This window comes from Oncorhynchus mykiss, chromosome 3 (genome assembly GCF_057628025.1).
Source record: "Oncorhynchus mykiss isolate SJ-2025 chromosome 3, ASM5762802v1, whole genome shotgun sequence".
Classification (NCBI taxonomy): Eukaryota; Metazoa; Chordata; class Actinopteri; order Salmoniformes; family Salmonidae; genus Oncorhynchus; species Oncorhynchus mykiss.
Genome location: NC_143024.1, coordinates 61,556,486 through 61,570,102, shown reverse-complemented (window position 1 = coordinate 61,570,102; position 13,617 = coordinate 61,556,486). Strand labels below are relative to the sequence as shown.

Below are 13,617 nucleotides of genomic sequence, written 5' to 3'. Positions count from 1 at the left end.
ATGTCCTGACAGACACTACACAGCAGGGTTGTGCTCAATTCAGAATTTTGGAATTGACTCCCATTCAACTCCCGATTTAAAACTGAAATTGAATTGGCCAAACCCCACAGGATTTTGAATTTGAATTTGAGTGACAGGAAGTAGAATTTAATTCAGTGCAATTCAAATAAATTCCACTTAGCCATAGAACATGAGTTTCATTGAATCTGACAGGTCACTAGATAACAAATAGTATATCACTTTTCTCTGGAAACAATGTTCATTTCCTGTACTCTTTTAACGTTAGTGCTTAGAATAAGCAAATTTATGGCAACAAATCATTTCATTTGTTTGGCTTTTTTTCTAAAGCTTTAGGGCCAACTTGAGGATTAAAGTAATGGATCCTGGGAAATGTAGTATTTCCCCCATATTGTTTGTTGTTGTGATTAATGAAAAATAATGACTTTGAATATTCGCATATAGGTTTTGTTTTCATTAATCATTAATTTTAAGATTTTGTCCTGAAAATCTATTGTTTCAACAAATCAAATCAAATTTTATTGGTCACATACACATGGTTAGCAGATGTTAATGCGAGTGTAGCGAAATGCTTGTGCTTCTAGTTCTGACCATGCAGTAATATCTAACAAGTAATCTAACAATTTCACAACAACTACCTTAAACATACAAGTGTAAAGGAATGAATAAGAATATGTACACATAAATATATGGATGAGCGATGCATGTATATAATGACACGTTTTATGTACAATATGGATATTGTTGTAGATTACACCTAATACAGAATAGGAGAGGCATTTGAATTTGATTTAATTTCAGTAACTTAAATTCTATTTCCTTTTCATTCAAATTCAAATTGCAATTCTGTATCCTGTTTGCGACAAATTTAATTAAACGTCTAGAATTTAATTGGAATTTCCGAGGCTCTCTCAATTCAATTTTGAAGTTAGCACAACCCTGCTACACAGGTGGATGATAAAACTTCATTTATCCTGAAAATGTAAGGTTTAAGTGCAACTGAAGATCAGTGTTTTACAAAAACAGTTTTAATGATTTTCAAAAAAACTCATTGTTAATGCTTGTCAGGTAGAAGAAGATGTGTAAGGGTATGCTGCTAATGAGCTTAACCATACACAGAAACAACATATTTGTGTTTAGTTACATGGTGTTTTACTCGTGGCTTTATAGAAGTAAAAGTTTCAGAAAACAAGGTAAAATATCAGCCGGATGTCCGAGAAGCCATAAAGGATTCTTGTCACCTGCCAGTTGGGTGAATGGTAACGATCACTGTGCTGACACTAGTTAATGGCATAGTAGATAGTGGGCCAGAGAGATGGCCATGGCTGGTGTTAAAGGATGTCAGTCCCCGTCTGACAGATGCCTCCCACTACCCCTCCATTCCTGCCCCGTGGCCGGAACCCTGAGCCCTTCTCCAGAATCAGGAGGAGGACATCATCAGTGGCTGGCTAAATTGTGTGGTTAAGTGCTTCATTATCTAATCACCATCAAGACCATTGCAACTAGGCCATTGATTAGCAGAGGGAAGGCCCTGTTTTATGTATTCATATTTACAGTAACATTTTACGTATGAATACATTTTTATTTCCAGGTGGGCATTATTTAACTGTTTGTGTTTGGTTTATACCTCACAATTTTAAGAGGCTGTGCCAGACAGCCTCTTAGAAATTAACTAGCTACACACCATACAGATGTACATTCTGGCACAGGCACAGGTACAGAAAGTTGTCTTGTTTCTCAGCACAATAAAAACAGAAACGCCTTTGGCTAAACTCACACATTGGGGTACTAAAGTTGGCAAAGAGTTAAAGTTTTCCATGTAAGTAAAAGGGGGAGCCCACAACTGTTAGAGGAATTTACCATGACACTGCAAGTTGAAGATTCATAGTGGTGCTTATGAAACGTCTGCTTGCTTACGGTATGTATTTTGTAGAATAGTCAAATGTATTGTGATTTGGCTATTACATTTACCATGGTTTTCTCCCACTGTGCTTCTTGAAGTGGATGTATTTATTCGTCCAATTTTCCCCTGAGAATGTAATCATTGTTGGTGATCTCAGTACTCATAGTACAACTTGTGACCTGAGGAACAGTCGATGCCATTGATCCTGATGATGCAGAGTGTGTGTGTGTGTGTGTGTGTGTGTGTGTGTGTGTGTGTGTGTGTGTGTGTGCGCATGTATCAGTGGAGGCTGCTGAGGGAAGAACGGCCCATAATAATGTCCGGAACGGAGCAAATGGAATGGCATCAAACACATGGAAACCAAATGTTTGATGCATTTGATAACATTCCACCCATTCCGCTGCAGTCATTACCACGAGCCAGTCCTCCCCAATTAAGGTGCCACCAACCTCCTGTGGTGTGTGCTTGTGTGTATTTCTGTAGCTACAGCAAAGGTTCAAGTACTTGTGCATGTGGCAGTGTGTTATAGTGATGTGATCCTCTTGCTGTATTGTAGGTGCGTTTGAGGATGAGGACATTGTCCACGTGGAGGGGAACGTGGACCCAGTGAGGGACATTGAGATCATCCATGAGGAGCTGAGGCTGAAGGATGAGGAGATGATCGGGCCCATTATGGAGAAGCTGGAGAAGGTGGCCGTGAGAGGAAGCGACAAGAAACTCAAACCTGAATACGTGAGTCAATGTCTCAGCATGTCCAATGCAGCTCCCACACAGCACCTGAGCACAAATAATAACCCTGCGTTCCACACACAGTGTCAATGAGGATTTTCTTTTCTTTCTATTCCCCCCCCCCCCCCCCCCCCCCCCATAGGGTCTCCTTCCTCTCTTTGCGCCATTCTCTCTCTTTTTCTGAGATTGAAAGTGATCGGGGGTCAGGGGTTTTCTGCTGTTGAAATCATGAATAGAGAGTTAGGTATTCAGCTGCTAACCCTGGGTCACAGTGCTGGGCTAATGAAAGTGTTTTCACAAGCCTCTTTTCATCTGAAGTAATACTCAAATCACAGCACAGCTCTCGCTAGCTCGCTCTCGCACCCACAGCAGTTTCTGAAAATTGGGTGAGGCCATACAATGGGTGACCCACAATCCCACATCCCAGATATGAATACAATAAATGTGCTTTGACAGAACATTCTTCGGTTCTCCGCAGTGAGACACAGAATAGACTGTGTAAGATTAGAGGGCGTCGAAATATACTGTATATCATGTCGAAATGCATGCGGGGCCCAAACCTAAGTAATAATATTGATATATATAACGAAGCTTTGCCGTATTCACTGCGGTAGTTCTGCTTCTGTCGTGATTGTATGATGTGCTCTGTGCAGGGCAGAGGGAGTGTGACCCAATGCAGAATGGGCGAGTGAGCGAGGTAATCTGGCCTTTCAGAGGGAGCGACGTGCTCAATTTCAGAACCCCTGCACATGGAGCCTCTGACCGCTCATTACACTAACGAGCGGGGCCATTTCACCTGCTGCAGGGGCCCCGGCCGGTCGGTCCCCCTCAGAGTAATCCCCCTTAGCAGCCCGGCAGACGGGCAGCCATTCAGGCCAGGCAGGTGGCCGCTGACGCACATAATTGCTGACAATTTTAGGCAATGAATAAAAATAATTTACATTACTTGTCAAAGGTTGTGTATGCCTTGCCAAGTGAAATCTATAGAAGGCTCCTTTAGAAGTGAGAGAATGGTCCTTATCAAAGGCTGCATTTCTTACAGGCTGAATTTGGTATTTGACACGTTCAGCTGAGTTTTATTTTGTTTTACTGAGAGCATCCTTCGTCCTTCTGTTTATGTCCAGGTTTAGGGTAGGCAGTACCTCTGCCACCGTATACCATGATTCTCCTTAATGTAAATAAATAAATGGTTTGGCAGCACGTCCTTTTATAGTGCCTCGAGTACCATAAAATAACCAGGTAAATGCCATGTATTTGAATTTAAACGGTAATAATTAGCACTTACTGAGTAATTATCGAGAACGTAGAATGAAGCACTGATTTCTGTAGCTGCAGCTTGTTTTCCCAGAGCTCCTCACTTAGTCCTCTCTCTTTCGAAAATACGCCTGAATACTGAATTAACACGCATTTAAGTACGGATATTTACATTTCTGTAGTGTGACATATTATACACATTTCTATACAAATAATGATGTTACTCAATATTCTATAGCTACCTACATGTGTTGGGTATTGATAGGACTGATACAAACATGGGGTGTTTTATAACTGAAGCTGATTATTCCTGTTATAAAATAGACATGATATCTGCACTTGTTCAAAAGTGATTGAAACCATGCCATCTGCCTTTTTCTGAGAATACTCGGCCAATTGAACCATGCGTGTATTTATTCAGCATGAATTCAACTGGCTGATTGTGGGTTCACAAGCAAATATGTCTTTGCATATTGTGAAACACTGCATAGGCCTAATGTTGCAACATAATGTGCTATTCGAACTCCTATTAAAAGACTGTTGTTATGATCACTTCAATCCATTTTGAGATCATAATGTCTATTGAACAAGGACAATGTTTCATCCCAGAATTCCCTGTCCGTAACAAACAATAATATTCAGCAGCTAGGACCCCCAGCAGTGTTTCCTGGTGGCAGGCGTATGTGTTTGACCCCTGTGGGACCCATATGCCTTTTATTAACACCTGCCTGTTAGAGGAGCGCTGCACGGAGGCCCAGAGCTGATGAGGGAAACCTGGAGCGGGTTCAGCCTATGTCACTGGCCGTTTGCTGTTTCCATTTCACACATGATTAATCTCTCTGTGAAGACTTGGGCTGACGCGGGCGGACTGTGCGGCGCTCTTCCTGCTCTCTCTCCTGCTGGCCGCACTCTGGCTGCCTGACTAAAAGGCCTTTAGAATTCCTGCGGAGAGAGAGATGTGCAGAGAGGGAATGCAGCTGCCTGGGGGTCAGTGTGTGGAGCTTTTTCTGCCATTGTGTAATTGAGGCTCTGGCAGGCTCTTTTCCTCTGTTCTTTAAAGGGTTGTGTGATTGTGAAGTGCTGCGAGGGTTTGGGGAGGAAAGAGGAGGTAGGGGGAGTGTTGCAGGGGGTGGAGGAGTTTTTATATGAAGGGGGAGGTTAAGTTGAAAGGAACAAAAAGAATGTGTTCCGCTAATTTCTGTGGGGGTCGGATCAACAATAATAGGCTCAATTTCTTTATTACAAATTTTTATAACTGCCTCCCTCCCATGTTCCCACCCATTCCCGCTCCCAGATCCTGTCATGGCCCAGTCTTGCCTGTGGGTTCTCAACCCACAACTGCTTCAGTAATGAATATGGCAAACATTGCTGGAAAAGCCTAATATTTTCTCCAGGAGGAACAGTGTGTAATTAGTGCCTGACTAGTGCATATTCAATGACTGCTCGCTGCAGAGAGCCTGAGGGATTTAAAATAACACACACATTACTAACCAACTAGCCTTACCTTTTCTCTCTTTCTTCCCCCTTTCTTTCTCTCTTTATACTTTTATTATTGGATGGTCGTTATTGAATATGGCGTGTGCCAAACAGGTGAACTTAGTGCGACTCACTAGAGGGCATTTTATTCTGTTTTAAGAGAGCGAGGGGGGGGGCTTGTGCGTGCCATCCCCGTCAAAGCCTGGCCTCTCCTGTTTCAATACGAGCCGGCATTGTTCATTTGGTCATCAGGATGCCGTGCATTTAGGAAATAATTACTCTGTACCCTGCTGGGTTTGTATTCTTTTTCATCTCCTTTAATGGCTTCATTCTTTTTTTAATCCCCCCGAACAGGACGTAATGCTCAAAATCAAGAACTGGGTCGCGGATGAAAAGAAACATGTCCGCTACTGTCGCGACTGGACTGAGAAGGAGGTAAGACTTTGATGTCACACTCAAATGTATTACTGCCATTTATCAGCTTTATCTTTTCATCTGGCCTGAAAGTCAGACTCCTGCTTTTGAGACAAATGGGTCTGATATGCAAATCACAATTGAATGCGCATGCTGTCTTTTTGGGGGGTATTTCTATATGACTTTTTTTGTTAACAAACTAATGACATCAGTCCGGCCTGATGATCTAAACGCTTTATAGAGGCTCCCTGCAGAGTCCAGGCAAGATCCTAATTTGATTTGGCTTCACTTTTTATTCTGCATCCTCCTCAAAGACTACTTTGGAAAGTTTGGATCCTCAGTTCTTGTCCTCTCTCTCTCTCTCTCTCTCTCTATCTCTCACAGATCGAAGTGTTGAACAAATACTTGTTTTTGACATCCAAGCCAATGATTTACCTCATTAACCTCTCAGAGAAAGACTACATCAGAAGAAAGAACAAATGGTAAGTCAGTGCTCAGAAATAGGGAGGAACCCCACTGACTTTACATACAGCATGGACAACCACGTACCTTCCCTTTTACAAAATGTGTATTTTCTTATTAATTGTCGACTCCCTTACACCTCACCCATCCATAACCATGACTGAATGATTCCTGTTTTCAGTTTATGTTATATCAGCTCAAACTGCGAGACATTGAACCAATGTTTTCCAAAGAACTTCCATGGTCAATTCCCAATGTTCAATAACGGTTTTAAACCGTGTCCCCCTTCTAACCAGTAACTGCAGATAGTTATGAGGGATGTTTCGATACCATAAAGTCCTATTGTGAAGCTTCTTTATTCTCCCCATGCTAAAGTGATCCCTCAGCCACTGTGGAGTTGGTTTGTCTACTACTACCGTACCCACGCTGCTCTACTGACTCCAGACCAATAAGATAGTCTCTCTGTGACAGGACTTGCCTGGGGGTGGCACTCAGCCCGCTCTGTGACACTCCAGTCACAGTCAACCCTGCTAAAACCAAAGCAGCCCCCAAAACTCTGCACTTCATTAAGTATTAAGACCATCTGGCTTCCATTTTCCATGAAAAATGGCACATTTCCATACGATATCAAAGGGGGAAAGGCTTTAAATGACAACAAAAATTAACATTCAGTGACTCAAAGCCAAAATAGGAATGCATGTTGTATGGAGAGGGCCAATAAATCATAAGGATGGTTCTCTTTAAATATTATGATGTCTACAATTGTTTTCCCCCAAAATGTTTGGTTTTGTCTGAAGAGTTCACTGTTTACATGTGTTGTTTGCGCTTCTTCGAAAATATGAATACTTTGTCCTACTGGGTTGACTCGCCATCTCCAAATACATATTTTGCATGGAATTCAAGTGAGATCAGAATGACATCTGCAAACTTAGATGTTCACAGTGACTCACAAACATGTGCTTTCAACTACTGTATGTGTTTCCTAGTAAACAGGTCAGAGGGGTTCTTGGTGTAATCAGCGGTTCTATTTGACTTGTCATCTCAAGCCCTGCCTGACTTATCTCTGTCTCATAAACTCTACAGGTGAACTCCGACTAAATGAGATTGTGTCAGAATGTTTCCAAATCTATCTGTTTAGCTCTGGTCTGGTAAACAGTGTTCTCCATGTCCCATTCATGCAGTACCTGATATATGGGCCCTATGGTTTTGCCATGGCCTGTTGCAGAGTGCTAGTGTGGCCATAGGGGTGATGAGAGCGGGCTTTTTCACCTGAGCACCTTGAGGAGAGTGGAGCTTCCCTGGCCACAGGGAGAGCAGACTGGGAGATGGCCATTACAGGTGAAAGGGATACTCGTCTTATCTATGCAACAGTCACATACTGTCCATAACCACTCACCTGTGGATTGGTATCGCACTTTTTCAATTGCCCTCTAGGATTCGGTGTCAAACAGTTTGTTCCTGCTTTTGTTTGTCTCTGCTTCGCTTGGCAGACTCGTTAGATTCGGAGGGAAGTTGTTCAACTGATGACTGTCTGTTCAAAAATGTTCCTGACATGACAGTCTGTCTGTCTGTCTGTCTGACAGCGGGAGGAGGGAACGCTGCAACAGAAACACATAAATCTGATGAATCATGACGTTGCGGATCGTCAGTCATGGGCAGGATTTTGTTTTTTCTTATGTTACCTCTGTGTGGTTTTGTTTTTTTACTGTGAGAAATGCAATAAATCCCGGGGCGTTTTCAAATGGGCAAACAGTAGTGCCGTTGTGTCCAGAGGGCTCAGCGTGGAACAATGCAGACATCAAAGTGTTTCTGATTGACAAGTGATGGGCCACTTCCCTTGTCCAGAGTGGAGCCCACACCTGTACGGAGATGATTACAGGTAGATTTAGCTACCCCTAAATGTACACTAAATGCTGCTCTCAGCCCTAATAGCAGGCAGTCTGCTGTGGCGACGCCAGACTGCCATTTGGCTGTCGCCATGCTCCCGTGTTTTCCCCCAGAACAGTTGCGATGATGATACGGTTAAAGACTATTCAAAGCAAACAGCAAGACAAATTGTAATCTCAGCTTTTAATGTGAGTAGAGAATAAAGAGGCGAACCATAGAAGGTAAACAGGCCAGTCTTGTCTTTTTTTGGTTCGGGACACTCGGGGGGCCATTTTCCAGGCCCACGGCACTTTGTTCATTTACATAGTGCAGTGTTTGCAATGTCTGTTAATCACATATTCACTTTCAGGCAGACTTTTCAGTTGTTATTGTTGATGGTGTGTTCTCATATTTTTGTCACAAGCATACGTTTTGGCTACACACCTTCCTTTTTCAATAATTTCCTGTTTGATCACCATGTTCAGATAGCGTTGCAAATGGAAAGGCCTTTTGTTGAGTGACAGACAGGCATGTGCACAGATAGGGCTCAACCAGTGCTCGAGCACCTGCCCTTTTGCCCTCCTATGAGAAAGTGCTTTCGCAGCTAAGTGGAATTATTTTATTTTAAATTTTATATTTAAAAAAAAAATGTATGTAACGAATTGCAAATCAAACTAGCTCATAAATCCTCCCCCGCGCTCCTGCATCAAGCGTGCACTCGCCTGACTTTTGCATTGTGCTTGTGCTTGCCCGTAGCAAGCACTGTGCTATCCGGGTGGATAGTTTGAATAGGCCTACTGGTAGGCTACTTTTTCAGTTGGACCTGTTATGTGTGTCTCTCACTGTTATCAAAATCAAATCAAATCAAATGTATTTATATTGCCCTTCGTACATCAGCTGATATCTCAAAGTGCTGTACAGAAACCCAGCCTAAAACCCCAAACAGCAAGCAATGCAGGTGTAGAAGCACGGTGGCTAGGAAAAACTCCCTAGAAAGGCCAAAACCTAGGAAGAAACCTAGAGAGGAACCAGGCTATGTGGGGTGGCCAGTCCTCTTCTGGCTGTGCCGGGTGGAGATTATAACAGAACATGGCCAAGATGTTCAAATGTTCATAAATGACCAGCATGGTCGAATAATAATAAGGCAGAACAGTTGAAACTGGAGCAGCAGCACGGCCAGGTGGACTGGGGACAGCAAGGAGTCATCATGTCAGGTAGTCCTGAGGCATGGTCCTAGGGCTCAGGTCCTCCGAAAGAGAGAAAAAGAGAATTAGAGAGAGCACACTTAAATTCACACAGGACACCGAATAGGACAGGAGAAGTACTCCAGATATAACAAACTGACCCTAGCCCCCCGACACATAAACTACTGCAGCATAAATACTGGAGGCTGAGACAGGAGGGGTCAGGAGACACTGTGGCCCCATCCGAGGACACCCCCGGACAGGGCCAAACAGGAAGGATATAACCCCACCCACTTTGCCAAAGCACAGCCCCCACACCACTAGAGGGATATCTTCATGGACAGAGAAGGGGCGATTTCAAGTGTTTGGTGGTAATAAGCAAATGTCATCAGCAGAACAAACTGACATTAAGTAAAATGGTTTGTTTTGACAGCATCGCAAACTAGCTAGCTAACTAGGAGATTTACATCATCATCCGCTATGGTCAGCTGGTAGACACTTTTCTGATGTCACTCATCTCATCTCTAGTTAGTAGCCTACTAGGAGTCATTGGCTCTAGCTTGCTTACAATGAGTGACGAATGTGATATTGCAGAAAATAAATAGGCCATAATGCAAATGTTCTGATACAGAGACCATTTGTATTTTATGAATTTCGAGTAATGAATTAGGAAAGTAAGCGTTTTGGACCTGCCCCCCGAAAGGTCTGTGCACGGCCCTGACAGATATAGGCCTACTATTATGATGGTGTGTCTTTACATCAGCGAAATACTTCCATGTTATATAACGTAGGGAAAGAATTCTGCCAGAGGAAAACGCGTCCATTTGTTAGACCATCATATCCCTGTTTGGAGTGCAGTGTTGTAACCACTACATACCAAGCTGACCTCATTTCAACAAGAGTAAACTGTATTAGCGTTAGCAAGCAGCCATCATTAATGGTGGGATCAGAGAGGGAACAGGGCCTCCTTTCATCCCCAGGTTCTCTGCTGGAGACGGTACATCATTTACTGTAGAGAGGAGCACGTGGGTATAATTCCATACAGTACAGTACAGTGCGTGTGTATGAGAATGTGTCCATGTGCATGTTTGAAGTCTGTTGCCGAGGCGACTCCATGCTCATTTGGATGTTGGCGTAATTGCGGTGTGGAGATCAAAGGCCGGCTGGCCGAGTGATGTTCCAGAGGAGCCTTTACCACTCCGGCCCTCTCCTCTGTGGAGCGGGGGCTGCCTGCTGCTCGCGCCGCTCCCCTCTCCCCTCCAGCCATGCGCTGCCTCCTGCACATCCCCGCTCGTAAAAAATGATTAAGGCCGCATTTGTCATGTGTTTATGACTGAGAGGCATTGCGTGATAGGGAATGGCATCTACAAGAGTCTACCAAGAGGCTTTCTCTTCCCTCGGCGTCAGTAGGCTGCCTGGAACACTTTTGTCTGTGTCACATAGTTTGTGTATTAGAGAGGGTCATTACTCCTCAGTTTATAATGTGGGTGTTTGTCTGCTGTTTGTATGTTTTCACTTGTCAAGGCACAAGCTGGTAATTTAAAAGCTCCTGGTCGGTGGAGTTTTCAACCTTTTTTAATATTTTCATTAGCCTCGATATTATCAGATATTTAATCCAATGTCCTTAGCAGACGGTCAACTGCCATCGCATTTAGTAAACGCAAAGCTCCACTTGAGAGCCAGCCTGTTTTTTTTCTCCTCGTAATGTGCTTTAAAGTAAATTGGAGCCTCTTAAGTAGGTGTGTTGACCTTTAAGAAAACCGGAAAGCGTGACCTCTCTGAGTGTGCAGAGTTTGTACCAGTGAGCGGGGAGAGGAATGTCAGGGTAGGACGGCTCTTCACAGGGGGCTTTTACATGCAAGGGGTCTATCTGTCTGTCTGTCTGTCTCTGTCTGCGTGTGTGTGTGTCTGGCACGTGTCTGTCTGTGGATTGGTCGTATGTTTATTGCTTTCTTCCTGCTTATGTTGTGTGTCTCCAGACATGTTACTTTGTTCTTACTGGCTGTCTCTTCATTTCTCTCTTGATATGGAAAGTGAACCAGCAGGTATGTTTGCTTATTGAACTACCCCAGCTGGCCTGTAGGTGGTGCTTTGACAATTAAAGTAAAGGTACCTCTGCAGTGAATCGCAGCAGGGTTGATGGTCTAGCCACGTTCAGTTTGAAAAGATCCCACTGTCTGAGAGGACGTGCTCCGTTTGTCCCTCGGCTTCTCTCTACAACCTACTCATATATGTTTTGTTCAGGTCTTCTATTCGTTTGATTTCAGGATTGACTTTATGTTTTTAAACTTTTATTTTGGTGCAGAGTAATGATAACTGTACATTTTCTTTAACTTTAGAGGATTTGTTAACGAACTGGCAAGCGCGCGCATCTTGGTCCCCGTCAGATTTTGAGGCAGACTGTCACCGAGGGAAGGCATTGTTGTGGTCTGCTGAGAACCGTGACAGGAAAGCGGTGGCAGCAGCCCACTTTTGCTACTCCAAACCATAATTCCCGTAAACAGAATTGAACGTTTATTGAGTGCAAAACCGCTGGCTCCATCCAAGTTTTAAGGAACTGCTGTCTAGGGAGTCACGGTTTGCCTTTCAAAGCGATGTGGGACATATATGATCAGTGGGTCCCCTTTCACTCTGTCCACAGCCGTCCCCTCTCCCCTTATGTACTGTGGGATCCTGGAGAGAAAAACTACATTCCCGTGGAAGGAAGACATGTACCCTGCTGAAAACACACACTCCTAGTGGAAGCCTTCAGTTAGGCTTTGTAATGAGTGTGGATGACTTTGAGAGGCTCAGAGAGGAGTAAACCATATCCACATGGTCTCTAATAAAAGTCCCGGAGCATCAGTTCACTTGGCTTTGTTATTGACCGTCCCTGGTCTGTCTGCCTGGTCTATCACACTGTTGTTGTTCCCCATGTTGGATGAGTAGAAGACACTGGGTAGCCTGGCTGCCTTTTGTTGTGGTCTGGTCTGGTGAGGTCTGATGGGGTTTGTTGGGGAAGACACGCAGGCAGGGACGGCTCTGTTCGGTTGTTGTTATCACTAATGAGATCCTAACGGTGAGTGTCACAGCCTTCCTTCCTGGCCATAGGAACAAAGCAGACACTCGTTTGTTCTCTGTTGACCTCACAAGACAGCGACGAGTTCCCCGAAACGGTCCCCTTGTGTAATAAAAATTGGGACAATGCCAAGTGGGTGAACCCGGGCTACATACTTGACCAGAGGGCATAGCTTCAGGTTAGATACTGATCAGAAGTCCCATTTTGAACTGAGTAAAGCTCACTTACCTCTTGCTCTTGACCCGCTCGTAGGACACACAGGGATTATTGTGTCACTACTTTTTTTGGCCATACTTTCTGTGTTACTAACTAGGTCAACTGCCGTGACAACACTGGATTTGGTTTGAATCCGCTGCTTAAAGGGTGTGTGTCAGCATATAAGACATGATCACAGCCTCATTCCGTTCAGTCCGTGTTCTTTTGATAAGAATAGCCATTTCTGTTGTAACACAGTATGCTAACCTCTTCCAAAGCATTCAGAAGCAGCTCTGTGGTGGTGGTGGGGGGGGGGGAAGAAGCCCTCGGAAGCATTCTTTGTGCTATTGAGAGCATAAGAATCTCCGTGTGTTTTAAGTCAGGCTAATGATATATTTGGATAGCTTTGGCAAGTTGTGCTGTTTATTATCTTTTGTGATAAGGGTTAAAACAAAACACACATGTCACAGCAAGTGTCCTGCAGCCTGGCAGCTTTAATGAGATAAATTAATGAATTTAGTGTTGCCACATACAGCTCCTGAAAGCTTGTTATCAGAGTGATTGTTGAACTGTTATGAATGGAAAAAGGAAACGGAGGGGGGAATAAGGATGGGGGGGGGGCATGATTGGCTGATGTTCCATATGTCCTTGATTACCTTCCCTCTGCTTTTATTCTAATAAGTGCCATTCTTTGTACTCCCTTGGACGGGTAGACAGTCTGACACAAGATGAGAATAAATATTGCATGTGGTACACATTAAGCTGTCATCCAGGAAGAGAGAGGGAGAGATGGAGAAATCCACCGCTTTACATTCTGCTGCTTGCGCTACACTTTGCCTGCTCTTGTCACAATTGTCACATCTTGATGACTTTCTCCCCCCTCGTGTTCTTGCTCGCAGTCAATTGCAATGAATGACAGCCCTGCTGCCCCGTATAGAGAATTATTTAGGGTGATGTAGTATGTACTCCTGGGAGTTACTGTTTGAATTTCTGATCGTGATATTCATTTTTTTATTTTTATGGAGTGTTTGTTCATTCAATAAAGCCAAATTCACTAT

At 43.7% G+C, this 13,617-nt stretch overlaps 1 protein-coding gene across 7 annotated transcripts in view; it reads left to right on the top strand.

The window, feature by feature from the left end:
- Nucleotides 1-13,617, top strand: part of LOC110520118 (obg-like ATPase 1) — a 47,449-nt gene that overhangs the window by 23,007 nt on the left and 10,825 nt on the right. For all 7 annotated transcript variants that reach the window (XM_090229790.1, XM_090229789.1, XM_090229788.1 and 4 more), the window contains 3 exons: nt 2,478-2,653; nt 5,735-5,815; nt 6,179-6,276. In XM_090229790.1, coding sequence (XP_090085916.1) covers nt 2,478-2,653; nt 5,735-5,815; nt 6,179-6,276 — 355 coding nt within the window. The remainder of the gene's footprint in view (nt 1-2,477; nt 2,654-5,734; nt 5,816-6,178; nt 6,277-13,617) is intronic.